General features: G+C 41.0%; 1 protein-coding gene across 2 annotated transcripts in view; it reads right to left on the reverse strand.

Moving 5' to 3' along the window:
- Positions 1-2,517: 2,517 nt before the first annotated feature.
- ELP4 (elongator acetyltransferase complex subunit 4) overlaps positions 2,518-17,910 on the reverse strand; it is a 247,570-nt gene continuing 232,177 nt past the window's right edge. Inside the window, exon 10 of one of the 2 annotated variants that reach the window (XM_080816975.1) lies at positions 2,518-3,153. In XM_080816975.1, the coding sequence (XP_080673101.1) occupies positions 3,022-3,153 (132 nt within the window). In that variant the 3' untranslated portion in view covers positions 2,518-3,021. The remainder of the gene's footprint in view (positions 3,154-17,910) is intronic. The other variant, XR_013967578.1, reaches the window with a different exon arrangement.

Consider the following 17,910-nt stretch of genomic DNA (forward strand, 5'->3'; position numbering starts at 1 on the left):
CCCTTTTCTGTTTCTCAAGAAAAAAAACCTCATCTGTAGCATTTTTTTTTGTTTGTTTTTGGTTTTTTGCCTGGTCCTGACATGATTCCACTGCTCATTTTTAAAGTTCAAAGTGCAAGTACTTAGGGTTAGTATTAAAGTTTGATGGCTTTGACGGTGACTATTTTTGGAAAGCATTAACAGGATGTTTTAGAAATGACATTCATAATGGGCTCTAAAGAAATGAATAGCGGGCCCCCCCTTCCCTTTTGTATGTGTATGCGTGTGTCTGATTCTTTAAAATTAAACGACAGGGAATTGATTGCCTGCAGAGTGTTGCTTCCTTTTGAAGTGTTTTGTTTTTTGTTTTGTTTTGTTTTTGTTTTTTTTTGATCTAGTGTTAGTATTTGCAGATTCTGGAGGTAGAGACAACAAATAAATGGAAGAAGAGGAAGAGAAAAGTGGGAATTGTCTGGTGGCTACTAGAAAGAAATTCAGAAGGTCTTAGAACCTCAGCACCTGAAAGCAGGGTGCGGTATTCAAAATATTTACCTCATGTTAAAGAAAGGCAAATCTAGTGTAAGTAATGAATACTAGATAGGATTATGAAGTTTTAGAAACAAAAGATATGAGGACATTTCAAATACTATGTCTGGTACTGTTACTTGAATATATCTTTGAGAGAAGTTGATGACTGAGAAAAAATTCTGTTAATGGAGTTCATAATGTATCAAAAATGGTCTGTATACCTACTGTAGCATTACTGAAGACCACTATTTTTGGGTAGTAAGTTATTAGCATACTGATAATTGGTAATGTTTCCAGAAGAAAGGAAAACACATTTTTAGAGTGGGTTTTTATCAGAGGATCCCTCTGTAGCTTCTTTTTGCAAAGCCTGCCTAGGGAATCAGAACAACAAAGCACCTGGATCTGAGTTTTGGAAAGCCCAGCTACAATTATTGCTCAACATGCACTTTTACTGAGTTTGAAAAGTTTCTTTTATATTTAAAATAAGGGTTCAAATATGCACATTCAATTTTTATAGTATTTATCTATTTGCAAAGCATATATTAACGAGTAATTTGGTGTTAATTTTATAGACATGGTAGCCAGGGTAGTAAATCAATGACCTGTTAAGTATTTTTGATGAACAATTTACATATCTGATGACTTCACATTTCCTTTTCAGAGTCAGATGCTACATAATTGTTCCGTTGTGTGTTTGTATAAAATGAATCACAACATGGTAAGGAAAAGGTTAGAGTTATTAAAATAATAACCCAACTAAAATATTCATTTGAATTTATTCAGATTGTTCATAATGCTTTGAAAGGACATAGCAAAGCTTTTGTGGAGTATCTGCACATTATTTATTATCTATGGACTAAATTGATTTTTTGAAGTTGCTTTAAATTTTAAAAGCACCTTTGCTTAATATAAAAGCCCTTTAATTTTAACTGACAGATCAATTCTGAAACTTTATTTTGAAAAGAAAATGGGGAAGAATTTGTGTCTTTCGAATTAAAAGAAGTGAAAAAAATAAACCAGACATTCTAAAAAAATAGAAGAAACCTGATTTTTAGTACTAAAAAAATAGCGGGTGACAAAATAGTTGTCTTTTTGATTTTGATCACAAAAAATAAACTGGTAGTGACAGGATATGATGGAGAGATTTGACATCCTGGCAAATCACTGTCATTGATTCAATTATTCTAATTCTGAATAAAACCTGTATACAGTGTGTGTTTATGCTACAGTGGGTTTTTTTTTAAGTGACTGACATTCATCATATTGGTTAGACAGTTTTAAAAACCTAGTCTTTGTTTTCTACAATGTTGTCAAGAACAAATAAAGTATAATTTGTGGTGTATTACAAGCAAACTGCTTACAAATGCTAGTTATAACTGCTTCAAAATTTATTCTAACATCACTGAAGATGCATTTTAGAAATTCAGTTTCTCCTAATGGACGTTAAGCAGCTTTTTAAAAATTGAGGTTCTTTACTTAATGCAAGTTACTTTCTAACCTTAACTTTTTGTCTATTTGTCAAAAGCTTTGAGAATATGGAACTATGATTCAAAAACCTAGTGTTTTATATGAAAACCGGTTTGATGTGCTACTTACCTCCCCAGTACATGTCTGTATGGTTATAAATGTGCGTACACAACCAACATCTCTAATTCACAAGGGCTTACCTGGTGCAATGGAAATCTGAGTTAGTTTCAGTTTGCTACTTTGTCTCAGACCTCTGTTCTGTAAAAATCTCTCACCAGGTTTCAATACATGCTTTCCCCTAGCGTTAATGTAGCTGTCAGTTTGAATTTCAATCCTGAATTATGTCTGTTGACGTAATTTCATAGTGCTGACTTCGATTGTTTAGGATTACTAAACAGAAGACCATCAACTTCTTTTTCTATGCTTTCTGTCACTCAGGTTCTTTATATTTATTAACTACTATGGTTAGACTACTGATCTTTAATGGAATCTTAATCCCAAAATATTATTTTGTATTCATCAATTTAATAACAGGATGCATAAATGCAAATTCATTTTATTATAGTCTTCACACATATTAGCAAATGAGTTTTTCATTTTACAAAAGCCTTAGCACTTTTTTAGTGGCAAGTGACTTTTTCAGAAATCAAGAGAAAATGTTTTTTATATACAGTTATGAATTTCATGCTGTTTTCTTACACTACGTGTTGTAATATGCACTTAACCATGAACGAAGTGCCTTAACACACGTACACTCATGACCACTGTGAGGCATTTTGAGTTTCTGACATTTTATTTAAAAATAAAATTATCTGCTTTCTCTAAATATAGCATAAAACAAAATTTTAAAATGAAAGTAGTTTTGCTGTACTCTTTCTGCATAAAAATTTGCGTAAGGAAAATGAAGAGTGGTGGCCTCATTTTGCAATCCTAACTGTTTTTCAAGGATGGGAGGGTCAAATCGTTAAGAAAAATATTTACAGAAGCTATTAGCAATCATAATTAGGGTGTCCTATAATTCTGCATGCGACGACGAAGGAGGGACCGCTAGAAGTCCAGGTGTTGCTTGCCTCCGGCCATCATGCCACAGCCTGGGCCCAGCAGCTTGGAGGATCCTGCCAGATCCTGTTTGCTTGAGCGGCTCACTGTGTCTGACAAGTCTGGAGGCAAATGCAGTCGCTGTGGCAGAAGATTTCGGAAGGAAAGAAAGAAGAGAAAAAAAATTAATTTTGCTTTAGCTAGCACACTTCAGAATACAATATTATGCTCTGTTGATCAGCATTTAGTCTTGCAGATGAAATTCCTGCTAAAACAGTTAGTCAGACCGAGACTCAATATAATCACATCTTCTTCCTACGAGGTTTTACAAATTCTAGCCATCACAGACACCAGACCAAGGATCTTAGTGGAACGTTTCCAGAGTCCAAACCTAAACACATTAAAATTTCTCTTATTTTGGTCAAAATGAAAACATGTAAAAGCACAAATAAAGGCGTGCTTGAGAAAGAACACTGTTGTAGTAATCGCGGGGTTGTTTGTTGGCTTGGCTTTGTTTTTGCCAGGGCTCCAAAATGCTATTTTTAAATTGAATGTAGCTTTTCAAATGTTTGTTTCCCTTTGTCTATTAAGTTGACCTGATGATTCTATTTCAAAGCAATACTTTCTTTAGGAACTTACAATTTTTGTAGAACTATTGATATAATGAAAAAAAGATATCAATCAAAGGATCAATATTTTTTATATCTTCAGATAAGTCAGCTATGACATCTGTTTCAGGTCTTGGTAAGTTTGTTTCTATGCATGACATTGGTCATGTTTTTAAAAGTAAAGCGTGGCTCTGAACATCTCCCCTGTCTTAACCGTTTTTCTGCAGATAGAGGCTGATTCAAGCAGATGCACGAACTGACCATAATTGTACAACAGTTCCTGTAATATTCATATTTCAAAAGAACTTTTTTGGTTTTCCGAAGGATCTCTATCAAATTCCTTTAACGACCAGTGCCCCCAGCCTGTACAATTTTCACAAAAATCCTAACTCAAAGGAACATGTCTGTTGGTTGAGGCACAGAGTGGGTGTAGGAGGCTAAAGGTAGGTGAGGTAGGATGGGGGTGTCCACTGATGACTGGCCAAGGCCTTGCAGGAGTGAACTGACCTGGAGACAACCTACCTGAAACCCTTCATTTGGAAAACTCCCTACATGATGGGGAAAAAAAAAAGATGAGAAAGACAGAACTTTTTTTGGGGGGGGGGTGGTCAAAAGACTGTGATCTATCAGCATATGTTCTGGAGAGTTTCTTTCCTGATAAAAGGCTTCTTTAGTGCCATGTAAACACAAGCTGTGTGAAAAGGATCAAAATATTTTAAAACATTAAAAAAAATTATATTCTTCCTTCAGTTTGAGGTACTTAGTTTTTACTGCAGACATACCTAGACTGGACGACAGTATTATGGATCTATGACCAGCAAAGATGTCAGAAAGGTCAAGAAAACACTGTCATATCCATATAGTAATATCTGCGTAGTAATACTCATTTGTATCCACAGCACCCAATCTGTCGTTTATTAAATGACTAAATGTCTATTTCTTGAATGATTTTTAAAAAGCTCAAATAAAGACATACTTATTTCCTTGTTTTAAACAACTCTTTCATTTCTTCATAGCCTGGTTCCCCCCTCCCCCCCACCCCTGAAAGGATTTCAGGCAGAAATGAAAGCATGAAAGGCTCAGGAATCTAACAGACACGCATGAGTCTCAAGTCTAAGGTTATGAATGTCTTTGCAGTGTTAACTCTCTGTGTTCATGTGAGGAAACTGGAGGGAAAGAGACATTTAATTATATGTCTGAACTTCAATATTTCTTTAAGATTCTGTAGTTACTGCTAATGACTAGGACATATGCATGATCTGAAGGTTACCTGAAACTTAAAGAAAATTCACCATTAAAAAAGTGTGTGTGTGTGTGTGTGTGTGTGTGTGTGTGTGTGTGTATTTTTGGTTGGGACTTCATAAAGATTATGTCAGATGGGGATTAGGCTATTTAGGAAATCAATTTGACTCAGCAAATATTTAGAACCTATTCAAAGCAAGGTGAACAGAGCACCTTCCCCGTTACTTCTCATTCCAGGAGCATGAGTAAGACAAGCACAGTGCTAACCATCAGAGCGAGTCCTCCAAGTGATGCCTGCAGGAAAGGAGAGACAAAGCCGGGATCGGGTGGGGGAAGGGGAGGAGAACGCTTCATGGAGATGGGCTAGGTGTTAAATGATGAATCGATTCTGACATGTAGAAATGGTGATTTGCTTAACAGGAGCAGATACATCTTTAAGAGGCATTCGGGTGAAGGTTCATACTGTTTTGATAATCTAAATGAGGAAACTAGTGTAGTTATTCGGAACCAGCATATGACAGTTTATTTCAGGAGCTTACCTATTTGCTAAAAATTTCCCTTCCTCTGCTTCTCCAGGCAATGAACATGAGCCAGTTGGCTGAAAGCCCTTCACAGCAAAAGTAGCTAAATGTGATGTGTGACATGCTTGGAAATCTTTCAGGTTGAATGGGTTTGAAGAAAAGTCAAATATTATTCTTGTGTAACTTCTAAGCACAAAAATTTTGGTTGATATGGTTAAATGCTTCTCACCAAATGCTACACGGTAAACGCCAGTTTGCATACTTAGGTCCTTTGAAAAAGCCCAAGGTTGGTTCTTGGAACTATGTGTCGGCTCTGCTGATCGTTACTTGAATGGGCATACTCTGTACTCTAAATTTTCAAGCAGTGGGTTTTTGGTTTCTTCCTTTCTCAGCCTCCCCCTGTGCGCCGTGTCAGTGCGGTATGAGCAGTGAGGAAGGAGAGATCAGGTTCCAGGCTTGCCAGGTGCATCAGGAACTTTTCCTTTGAGGCTTCCAAAGCATTTACACACCTGACATGTAAATGTTCAGATGCTGCTGTACCCCAGATCTGTCTTGTGAAAAAATAGGCTGGAAGATACCCTGCATAGCATGTGACCTCCTTTTGACTAAAGCTGCAAGGCTGTGGGGACATATAAACTTTTGGACCTTGAGGTTTCACTGAGTAATGGTTTAAATAAAAATCAGACTATTAAAAAAATACAATACCATTTTCAACCTTGGAAACCAAATCAAGGTCTTCCTCTTCCTTATTTTAAATCTGGTGTTCTGAGGCGAGGGCCCAAAACATATCTTACATCTTGAGTGGAAATTTTTCTCGCTGGATTTTCTTTTCCTGGATTCCGGGAAGAAGAGATTGTGCTGCTAATGCAGGAGATGCATATCTGGCTGGCTGCCTCTTTTTTCCATTCATGCCTTGTCTAAAATGATGCCTTCTGTGTAGCCAAAGGGGTTTGAGAAAGACGTGATTGCTCCCACCTTCGCACAGAGGCCTAGGCGATTTGCAGCGATCCCACTGGATTAATGGGTCCCTCTTCTCTGGTGCTGCAAGGTGGGAAACAGCAGGGCTGCCAAAATACTCTGGCAGATTACGGGAGCTCCTGCCAAAAGGCCCCCTCAGGACCTAGGAAGCCCTGGGTCAGAATAAAGCGACAGCAGCAGGAGAGCTTCGCTCTGCAGCTCCGTGGGGTACCAAGCCCAGCCAGACTCAGAGATTCTGCCCTCTCTGCCTACATCGCTGTCTCTTTGCTGGGCTTAGCCACTGTATGTTGTTCCTCCTTGAGTCAGCAACTAAGTGGGTCCTAGAGACACACAGGATTGGATTTCCTGGCTCCACAGTTTCCCTTCCTAATTCCTTTCTCCCAGCCTGCCAGCCCCGTGCTCAGCACTCACAGCTCCTAGACAGAAGGGGCAAGATAATGAATCTAGATTACACCTGGATTTGAGACAAATTGCAGGTAAATACCCATTAAAGTAAGTTTAATCAATTTACATTTTTCATATTTTGCCAAGACAGAACCACCAGGCACTGTTTGTTTTCTGTTTGATGTAGTACATTTTCACCTTTCCCAGAGCAAGAGAGAGTTGTTTCAATCCTTTTTATATGTTGACATGTCCTGAACAGTCACATTTCGCATTCATCAGATTTACAGAAATCAGCGTTAATATTTCAAAATACTTTCTAATAGAATTTTCTTCTGTTCTTTGAAATGCAGCCATTTTATTTTATTTTTTTTATTCAAGATTTTATTTTTAAGTAATCTCTGCACTTGGTGTGGGGCTTGAACTTAGAACCCTGAGATCGAGAGACTCATTCTCTACTGACTGGGCCAGCCAGGTGCTCCCATAGCTAATTTAAATGAAAACTTGTAAACACCTTAGAATATATGGGCTCGGGGTGCCTGGGTGGCTCAGTAGGTTGGGCCTCTGCATTCGGCTCAGGTCATGATCTCAGGGTCCTGGGATCGAGCCCCGCATCGGGCTCTCTGCTCAGCAGGGAGCCTGCTTCTCCCCTCTCTCTCTCTCTGCCTGCCTCTCTGCCTACTTGTGATCTCTGTCAAATAAATAAATAAAATCTTAAAAAAAAAAAAGAATAAACGGGCTCTATCCTGGTCACTTAACAGAGGCAGCCAGTGAAAGTTCGATACATCCGTCCGTCAGTCACTCTCAGTGACCTTGGACAAGTCAGTTTCCCTGTGTGAGTCTCAGTGTCTGCTCCTCTATCACACGGGGATGATTCTTCATGAGACTGCTGTCAGGATCAAATGAGATGTGTAAGTATTCTCTGAAGTAGCAAGTAGTACAGTAATTTATTTATATCTCCTCTTGCTCCAAAAAAGTTGGGATGGCTTATAAAAATACATTTGTACAACTGTACAAATGTAATGAACTACACACAGTTATAAGCAACAACAACAGAAAGTAAGACTTAGCAGGTCTCAGTCACTATGCTGGCATCTGAGCATGGAGTGTACATTGCCCTCTCCTGTGGCCTGGTAAAGAAACCAAAAAGGAAACTGCGATCAGAGTCCTGGTTTCTGGAAAGACTTAAAAAGTCTAAGCCATTTCCCTCATACTTAGGAACGCAGTAGCGAAAATGGGGGCACATTGGATGCCTTGCTTCTGGGCCTGTGAAAATAGGCATGGAGGTACCGTTGAGGAAATCTGGGGTCCAGCTTGTTTTAAAAATCTGTCTTTTGCACATGTCTTCACTGCTGACAAAAGAATTAATAAAGGACAGGTCCCAAGATGAAGCTTCTCTACTTGAGTCTTAAAAACCTTTCCCCCTCTTTACACGACGAAGAGAAAAAACAAATTAACAAAGACACACCATCTTACTCCATCCCAGATTCTTTGAAGAGCCAGGCGGTGCCCTCACCTGGAGGGTGACTTGCTGATTTCTGAATAACTCTGGTTATGAGGCACTGCTAGGAATGGCAGGGAACGAACCCGAGTGCAGGCTGAGTGGCTAGACACACTCCCGCCCCCTCCAATAAACGGCTTAAAAAAGGGAGGAGTTTATTTCTCTCCCACTTTGTAGTCCAGAAGCAGGCAATTCTGAGCTGTGAGGACTGGCCTGCCATCCTCAACAGGGGCTTCTTCCCCTTCTGGCTCCACGGCTGCTGTTCTGGCGTCTCTCCGTGGGAAGAAGGGGCCAAGAAGGCCAGGTCTGGACGCTGAACACATCACTTCCACTCAAGTCCAGAATTTAGACGTGGCTGCACCTGGTCAGCTACAAGGGAGGCTGGGAAATGGGAAATGTGTGAAAATGTTTAACAAATCTATTCCTATGGAAGATGGAGCAAATGGCTATTGGGAGACAACCAGCAGTCAGCTATAGTTTCCAGAAGGGCCATAGCAATACAATCACGAGCCAGAGAGTCCCCTCAGAGTGTGAGCTGCCGATGACTGTCTGGGGCTCCATTCTTGTTTTCTGACCAAGGAAATGAACACCTGATGCCTCCACGAGATCAGGGGGCGGGGGTGGGGGGAGAGGCAGTGATCAGAATCTCTCTTGCTCTACACATAAAACAAGGTATTTCCCTTTCTTTACTGGAAAGCCCAACTTCCTTCCGTTGGCACAGGGTGGAGGGCAGACGGAAGGAGACAGAGGCAGCAGACCTGGTATATCCATCATCAGGCTGTTGCTATTATTTCTTCACAAGATTATCTTTTTCATTTTATTTACTTATTTATTTCTTCAAAGATTTTACTTATTTATTTGAGAGAGAGAGCACAAGTGGGGAGGAGAGGGAGAAGCAGGCTCCCGTGAGTAGGGAGCCCGATGCGGTGCTCGATCCCAGGACCCTGGGATCATGACCTGAGTCGAGGGCAGATGCTTAGCCGACTGAGCCACCCAAGGGCCCCTCTTCACAAGATTTCAGCGTGTTGTTTCAATTTACAAAATAAATCAGTGTCATGTGCTCTTATGTTATGATATTTACTCGTTACACTTATTCCGTCATTATTACATTATGACGATGTAAGGTTACATTGCAATTACATCTGGTTAAAATTTTGCAAAGTGGAAGCTGCATCCACCTAATTTTTGGTGATTTTTGTGTTACTCTCCTATATGAGTAGGCCGGGAGAAACAAGGCCAGAACCAATTTTTGCTCTTTTTGCATTTGGTAAGTGTGCATCTGGTAGTGGCTGAATATTTCTGGAAAAAATTCTGCCAAACATGGTCAGGTTTTAAGTTTTATTTTTTGTTTAAAATGCCATTCACTCTCAGGGTTTAAGATTAAAATTGTTTTATTGAATGTCATAATTATACTATATCCTTTGAATTGAAAACAATTCATTTGGTTCTTCCTGATTGATCTGAAAATTAGACAAAATTTCAGAGCTGGCATATTGCATACTGGCTGCCCATTGAAAAATGCTCAGGTGTGCAATTATTTTGACCGTCAATTATATCTGACAGTATTGTCTTGCCTCCAAACTCACCTCTCTGAAAGCAGATTGTGAAGAACTCACTTGTCTAAACAAAAGTGTGATTTGTGAAAAGGCATGTGTCTGTGGCAGAGATTGCTAGCTTACTCTCACTATCTATTCTCTCCCTTTGCAGTCAGTAAAGGAATGTCTGGATATTAGTGGGGCACACGGCCTCCCAGAATAAAGGTCACATTTCCCAACTTCCCTTGCCGATAGATGAGGCTGAGTGATGCAGTCCTGGTCACTTCATCTTGGGCAGAAGTGCTATGGTTAAGTTTAGGGTCAGATCCGCGAAGAAGGGGAGATGGCTTTCACTTCCCCTTTCCCTCACCTTGGCGAGGGCCCCCTATCGTGGGCCTTGATCCACCTTCCTCATGGGGTGAGGAATCCCCGGGCAAAGAGGATGTGCCTATGCTCTGGGTATCCAGAGTTCAGAATTCCCTGTCCAAACGGCTACGAGGTCTGTGCAGGTCTCTTCCCCATGTTCATGTCCCAAGGAAGGATCATGTTGTCTCCATGCACACCCCGAGTCACGGGAGTAGCCAAGGGACTGCTATTTGTGTGTCGTGTGGATGGAGTTTGGATTGGAGACTGGGTGTCCCCAAGCACATGGGCCTGTGTGTGTGTAAGAGAGACAGGAGTGGGAAAAGAAAGGGGGTGACTGCAGGCCAATTCTCCCTATGTCTCCAAGTTCTAGACTGGAACCCATATCCTAAATTTAAAGTTGACCTTCCAGAAAGTTGTATTTGCGAAGTAAGGAAGATAATGCATTTTTTGTGGTTTCTTGGCTTGATAACTTTAGAATGTTTAGGCATATAATAACTGTGAGGTCCTTTATCTGCCTTATTGCTCAAGCCTCCACAGATGTTAGCAGCAAGCCTCACTCCCCTCTTCCCACTTGCTGAAATGTGGACTCGAGGGTGGGCGCTGAAACAGCCACTCTGGAACATCAGCTGGAAGCTATGAGCCGAGGGTGTACAGCAAAATGAGAAAGTTAGTCAAGGGTTTCCTGATACCATCTGGCTACCCAAAGACCCTGGGTCACTAACTTGGGCTTTAAAGTGTGACATATGTGAACTTCTCCGTTATTGAAGCCACTGTAGCTTTGGAGTTCTGCAATAACAGTCTAACCGGTGTCCTGGTTATGCAGAATTTGGTACCTGAAAAACAGAGTGCTTGAGTTCTGGGATTTAAATGGCTTAGTGGCTGGAAAGTGGGCAGTGAGGTCAGACTGCAGACCGGAAGGCTGGTGACCCCTGTTACGATTGTGGTGACTTGGGAGGCACACTGTATACCTCCTGATCAGTGGCTCCAGAAGTGCTGGAGAAATTCAGGGTATTATTGTGTTAGCTTCTTCTTGCCACTTTCAGCAAAGTTATTTGTAAAAGAGAAAGGAACTTAGAGCAGAGCTAGGGAATTTGGAAGAAGGGTCAGAAGGGACCATGCCTCTCAAAGGAGGTGCTCTGCCTGTAGCTGAGAGTCTACACTGATGAAAGGCTTGGTAATTTGGGGCTTCAGAGGACTGAAGAAGCCCAACTATTTCTGCCTTGCACGGGGAAGCAGGCAGCCTTCACAGATGGCTATGCCCCTCAGTTTTGGTGAAATGCCCTCATTAAAGGGCTGGCTACAAAATGGGAGCCAGCTCGGAGATGAAAGCCACATGAAGGGTACTGCCTTCCCTCTCAAGTTGATTATTATTACTTAGTATTTTTAAATATTTTATTTATTTGAGATAGAGAGAGAGTATGAGAGAGTGGGTGAGCACAAGTGGGGGCAGAGGAAGAGGGAGAGGGAGAAGCAGATTCCCCTCTAAAGAGGGAGCCTGATGCAGGGCTCGATCCCAGGACCCCACGACCATGACCTGGGCCGAAGGCAGATGCTTAATCAACCGCGCCAACCAGGTGCCCCTCAAGTTGATTGTTTTAGATGGAGTCAAGCTAGTTACTAAGAAGGTGAGAGGGATGTGGTAGAACAGAGAGGCCAGAAAAGAAGACTCAAGACTTCGAATGTTAACAGTTGTGGTGGACACATAGCCATTCCAACCTCTGGAGGAGGGAGAGGTGGGACTTAGACCTGTTGGGTTAGATGCATTGGTACTTGAGTCAGTGGGTGGGAGAGAAGCAGCAGCTGTCTTCCCGCTGCGGTCCGCGAGCACTACTGTGGGGACCTTGCTTTCTTTGCATCAGTATCGCAGTGACCGGTCGATGGCTCCATGGGAGCTGAGAGGCAGATGCAGAAGTGGAGGCCAGGCCAGTGTTTCAGGGACCAGTTACTCACTTCGTGGGGGGTCAAGGAGTACTGCAGGGGTCATAGTGAGAACTTATCACCCCCAAGATTGCAGCCATAGAGGGGTTCACTTCCAGTTAACAGCTCTACTGGTGGCCTTCCAATTCCTCACTTTCCTGACTGAGGCAGCAGCAGTGTCCCCGAAGGCCAGTCTGGAGGCAGTGTTCTTTAGCCGTTCCAATTATTTCGCTAGCTCCCCAGTTCCCTGGGATAAACTCTCTCCTGTCCATAAAATAATTCAATGGAATTCGATGGCATGGGCTTCCTACAGCTGGATCCTAGAACTATGTCCAGACAACTCTTTGGCTGTGATTACTCGCATGTGGGACTGAAGGGAAGTGAACAGATTGGGAACCTTCTAGAGTCTTGATGGGATTGTCCTGCCAAAGAAACCACAAGCCTGGTCTAAAGTCCAGGATTATTCAATCCCTAAAATAATCTTAGGTCCCCAAATCTGACCTATTGAAACTGTACAGCCCCCCAGAAGCATACTCTCTGATGGTGACTTCATGTAGCTATGAATGATAATGGACAAGGAATAACTTCCTAAAAGGATACAGAGGATAAGGGAGTTACTTTCAGAGAATGGAACTGGGGACTACAAACTGGGTTGAAGTCCTCCACTGTGAGGGCAAGAGAATTCCTGGTTTCTACCAGCAAGATTCTCCACTCACCCATGGAGAGTCATAGGTGTGTGGGAAGAAGACTGTGCATGGATATTTGGGTTCCATGGGTTGCGGACTATGACAGAGACTGATGATTAACCTCCAATACCTACTCTCCCTTTTCCCTTTGATGGAAGAGCTTTTGAATAGGTGGCCATCCTGAATAAAAACTCCACTTCCATGCTTTCCTTTCAGCTAGTTGTGGATCACATGACCAAATTTAAAGAGAGTAGTGATGTTGCAACTTCAGGACACTGGAATGGTATTTGAACTCAGGCAGCCTGGCTTCAAAGTCACATTCTTTTTTTTTTTTTTTTTTAAAGATTTTATTTTATTTATTTGACAGAGAGAGAGATAGAATCACAAGTAGGCAGAGCAGCAGGCAGAGAGAGAAGGAGAAGCAGGCTCCCTGCTGAGCAGAGAGCCCGATGTGGGGCTTGATCCCAGGACCCTGAGATCATGACCTGAGCCGAAGGCAGAGGCTTAACCCACTGAGCCACCCAGGTGCCCCTCAAAGTCACATTCTTATTCATTATTCTACGTGCCAGAACTTTTCTAAGTACTAGAGATAAAACAGTGAACAAGACTGGCAAGATCCCTGCTTTCAAAGAACTTACACTTCAGACATTTACATGACTCAAGGAGAGATAGCTAACATATAGGAAAGCAAACAAAGATAATTCAGATAGTGAGAGATGCTTTTAAGGAAATAAAACATGGCAATATGATATTGGCTGGGGTCGTACCACCTTCTTTGGTAAAAGTCTTTCTGGAGAGTACATTTGAGGTAAGATTTTCAATTTGAGAAGGGATCTCTGAAGACCTGGAAAAAGAACTTTCCAGGCAAAGATCATCAAATGCAAAGCGTTAGGGCAAGAATAATCTTGGTATGTTTGAAGGACCGGAAAAAAGTCAGCTTTCTGGAGCAGTCAACAAACAAGGGAGTGGCTATGAGAAATTTGGCTTGGTAGGGAGGTATCAGATTGTGTAGGGTTTGTAAGGGACTTGGACTTCTTAGAGTGAAGGGTAGCAAAGGACTGAATACAAGGGCTATCTCACCCATATCCTTATAAATCCATGCATAGACATTTTTAATAATATAAAACAACAGTATCAAACAGATAGTATCCTATTAAAGATAGAATTTTCCAAAATGCAGTATCCACATGCTTTTCTAGATGTTGTATTCTTCTGATTCAGAAGAAATATTCTATCTCCTAAGTGACCCACAGTGTTTGCCTACTTCCATCCTCCTCCTGAGGAGAGTGGTGGTTCCCCATCTCCCGCCAAGCGACAGGAAGCTTCTAGCTGGAGTGGACGGACCCGGTGTGAAATGTTCGTGGAGGAGAAACTCAGGCAGTACTGTTTGTGGGGCTGGTTTGCTGAGTTTAATCTTCTTCAAATGTGAGCCAGAATCTTTTAGACAATATTGTAAAAAGAATACCACCAAGTGTCAGGCCGAAGGTCCCTTGACTTTCAGACATTTAAGATGAGGGGGAGTCATGTTAATTTCCTCTTTGATTTCATAGATTGACAGAGAACAAACTAGATTACTCCTGAAGAACTTCGCTTACAATGGTTTTCCCTACCAAACAAAAGCCAGTATCTTTTTCTTTCCTTTTGGTTTGTCCTTTGTTCTTTGGCACATTTTATGCTCATTAATGCTCTAACATGAGTAGCACTGAAAAAAAAAAAAATCATCCAGGTAATCAACGGAATAAGGCGAATTAAACTGTTGCTTAAACTTGGACAGTAGAAATGCTTGAAATCACTCCCATTAGCTTCTTCCCTGGGGTAAAGGGAGGATGGGATGGATAAGTCACACATGGCCACTGCCATCCCTGTGACCCCCAGCTTGTGACCCACTGCCTCAATGAGACTCTCTCTATCTCCCCAACTGACTCCCTTCCATTCATCTTTCCTTAATTGTGCACAGGGCTTCTCACTCTGGCAATCTTTTTACTGAGCTCCAACTGCTGCTTACTCCAAGGCTTGTGCGGCTCTGGAGCACACAATGCAGGCCAGAGCATATAAGCTCCAGAGTGCGTAGAATTTGAATTAAGCTTCAGCAGGGCCAAGCTGAGAGATGCTTGGGCCCTAGGGCCTACTGCTTCTGTGGCAGTAAGTGGAAGAGACAGGGAACTTTCTGTGCACAGACCATCATTCTGAGAGGCTCTTCAAGCCTGCTTTGTCCAGGAAGCCCCCTGTCTACCCTCTGCAGTGAGGAAATGTTCAGAGCAGCATGTTGGGTACTAGCCCTCAGGTGGTTTCCTAGTAGTGAGATATTTTAAGAACATAACAGTATTTTAGAGTTGAATGTTGAACCTTAAAAAAAAAAAAACAAAACACCACAACAACACTTCTTTTAGAAGTAAATTCAAACTACTAATTATGTGAGAATTTCTTTTTCATCCCCTGTTTTCTTTTAAAGTATACATGAACTATTCTGGAGGTGGCAAAAGGTAACATTCCCTTTGTTTCTGTCTACTAGAATTCAAACTAATGTTTCCTCCCTCCTACCATCTGAAACCTCTGACTCTGTGAACTGTGAGCACATCAATGTGTGTGGAAACTCAAGGTGGATCCCTAAATCCCAGAGATTTTTAGAACTACAGCAGATCTGCTATTCAGTTTAGGGACTGGCAGAGGTCTGACCGATAGTTTATGGAACAGATGAATTCTAAGATGTGAACAAGCAGAAATCAGGGAATTCTGAAATCAGATAATTACTTAAGTTATCTTACTAATGTCAATCCATTAAAAAAAACTTTAAAAACTGGCAGCTTTTGATGAACACTTCTTTTGGAAATGTGGCAGTTGTATCTTTTTTATTTTTTATTTTTTTGTCTATAAGTATAGCATATATACAAAATATATTGATTTCTTTTTGGCTATCCATGAATGAATCCTGAGAGCATAATGGCCAATGTGTTTCCTTGGATAATGCCCTACAGTGTATGCAGAACATTGCTCCACCAAGCCCCGAGATGGGGTATAAAGTGCCCGGTGGAAATGGCAATGTAAACCATCCTGACAGCATTAAATCTCCTGACCACTCTTGAGTTACTTTGAGACCCCCACATTGCGGGGTCTGCGAGTTCCTGGGGATGAAGAAAGAATTTTTAATGGGGCCAAATGTAGGTGTTTACAAGGGGGAATTGTTGTTTTTTATTAGGAGCTGCCTTATGTTCAATAGTTGTATTTACTTTGTCAAGCTAGCCAGAATTAGAAATCCCCATTGCTAGGCAGCCTAGAGCGTCTGCAAAGTATTTCTGGGCATTCAGAACTGAAGCATGTGCTGCCCAAAGGCAGGTTTCATTACAGTGTGTTATTTAGTCCTCCTTCGTCCCCCTTCCCCCAACACCCCCAGAATCGCAGCGCTTCTATAACAGGAAATCTTGGTTACTTTATGCTGAAACATATTTACATGACTGAAACACGACAATTAACACATTTGTAAAGCTTGAGGGATAGGCACACTTTAATGGTTTTTTGAAGTAGGCTGATTTCCTGGAGCTTTTAATCTTATTTTATTTTGTTCTGCATGCATGAACAAGTTCTTCTTTACTATAGGTATTTGACAGAGTCTACCTGGTATGAATGTGAATGAAAGGAAAATTATATAAAAATTAACTTTGCCAAACTGTCCCTTTCACCGGTTCAATGTATAGTGAGGACTATGCTCTTATTTTTGACATGTCGTGTTAGCTTTTACACAAAGGCAGTTAGGAAGTATGTTTTGGGTTTGACAAAATGAAATGTGCCTTTTTCTACGCCAACTGTGGAAAAACTTTCATAGTGAACGAAAAGTATTGATTACAGGACAGTGATTCCCTCTTCATGTTCAGATAGAGGTACCCTCTCCTAGGTGGTGTACATTTTATTTGCTCCAAACTTAAATTAACACTCAGGTGGCATTAAGTACTATTACTTGATAAGTGTGATTATGTGTGTGTGTGTCTGTGTGTGTGCCTGTTTATACACATACATATAAGTATGCAACATGGCAATATTATCGTAAGTATTTTAATATCTTTGAATTCTATAGATCAATTACTGAAATCTTGGTAAAATTCAGAAAAAAAAATTTCATATTAGAGCCCTATAAAATAAAATGAAACCTTCCACTTTCCCTTTGATATCTGAAAGCATGCGAAGTCTGGAAACCACCCAGCCCAACTCTCACTTAAAAGTTTATGGTGAATTTACAAATTACACTGGTTTCAAATAGTCACCCAGTGCATCTATCCCCACCCTCTATAGACCTCCCTCCTTACCAGTTTCAAAGGGAGCTCGGTGAACAGACTGGGCAGAGCAGGAGCCCTCTGTCTACATGCCTTAGGGCAGTGATGGGGCAGCACCAGACCGAGCGCTCTAGCTGAGGGAGACAGATTAGGGATGAGGACATAACTCCAAAGAGTAACCCTGCTGAAGGGACTCCACTGATAAGTAAGCAGAGAGTCAACTTAGTCTTAGATAGAAAACCTCTCTGGGAATAAGGGGTCTTAAAGTTAAAGGAAATGAAGCAAATAAAGCAAGAAAAAAATACTGATGACCAGAAAAGAGCAATATATTTGTGAGTATATAGATAAATGACTGTGCCTACTTTCAGGGATTTTTTTTTCTTTGTTTATTTGACTTAATTAAAATGTATATTTCCACAGAAATATTAACAAGAGCTAAGTTTACTTTTCATGTGAATAGTTAAGAAGTAATTTCTCATAGAGTTTATTTTCTATTCTTTAAAAACTCACTTGCTTTTATATGTGGAGTATTTTTGCCCTACCACTTAACTTTACCACTGTGCCAAATCTTTTTACAAGGAGGTCTGAAAAAATCTTCAAAATGTAGAACCAACAGCCTGATCTACCGAATTGGCTAAGATTTTCATTGTAGAAGGAAGAGTCATTCTGGTTCAAGTAGAATCTCTGGAGTTTGCTGTCATCTCAGCCAGGGTGTGCAGGTATGCTATGGAAATGTTCCTTTGGTGTTTGTGAAATTACCCTCCAAAATGAAATAAAGGAGGGAAGTGATTTTGTAACTGTTATGTAGAGTTAATTCTCTAAGCTTTAAAGATCTAAGTTAGAGGAAATATACATATTTGTGCATTTCTATTTGATTCTCTTAATAAGTACACAAAAA

The sequence above is a fragment of the Martes martes genome, assembly GCF_963455335.1.
Source record: "Martes martes genome assembly, chromosome: 10".
Classification (NCBI taxonomy): Eukaryota; Metazoa; Chordata; class Mammalia; order Carnivora; family Mustelidae; genus Martes; species Martes martes.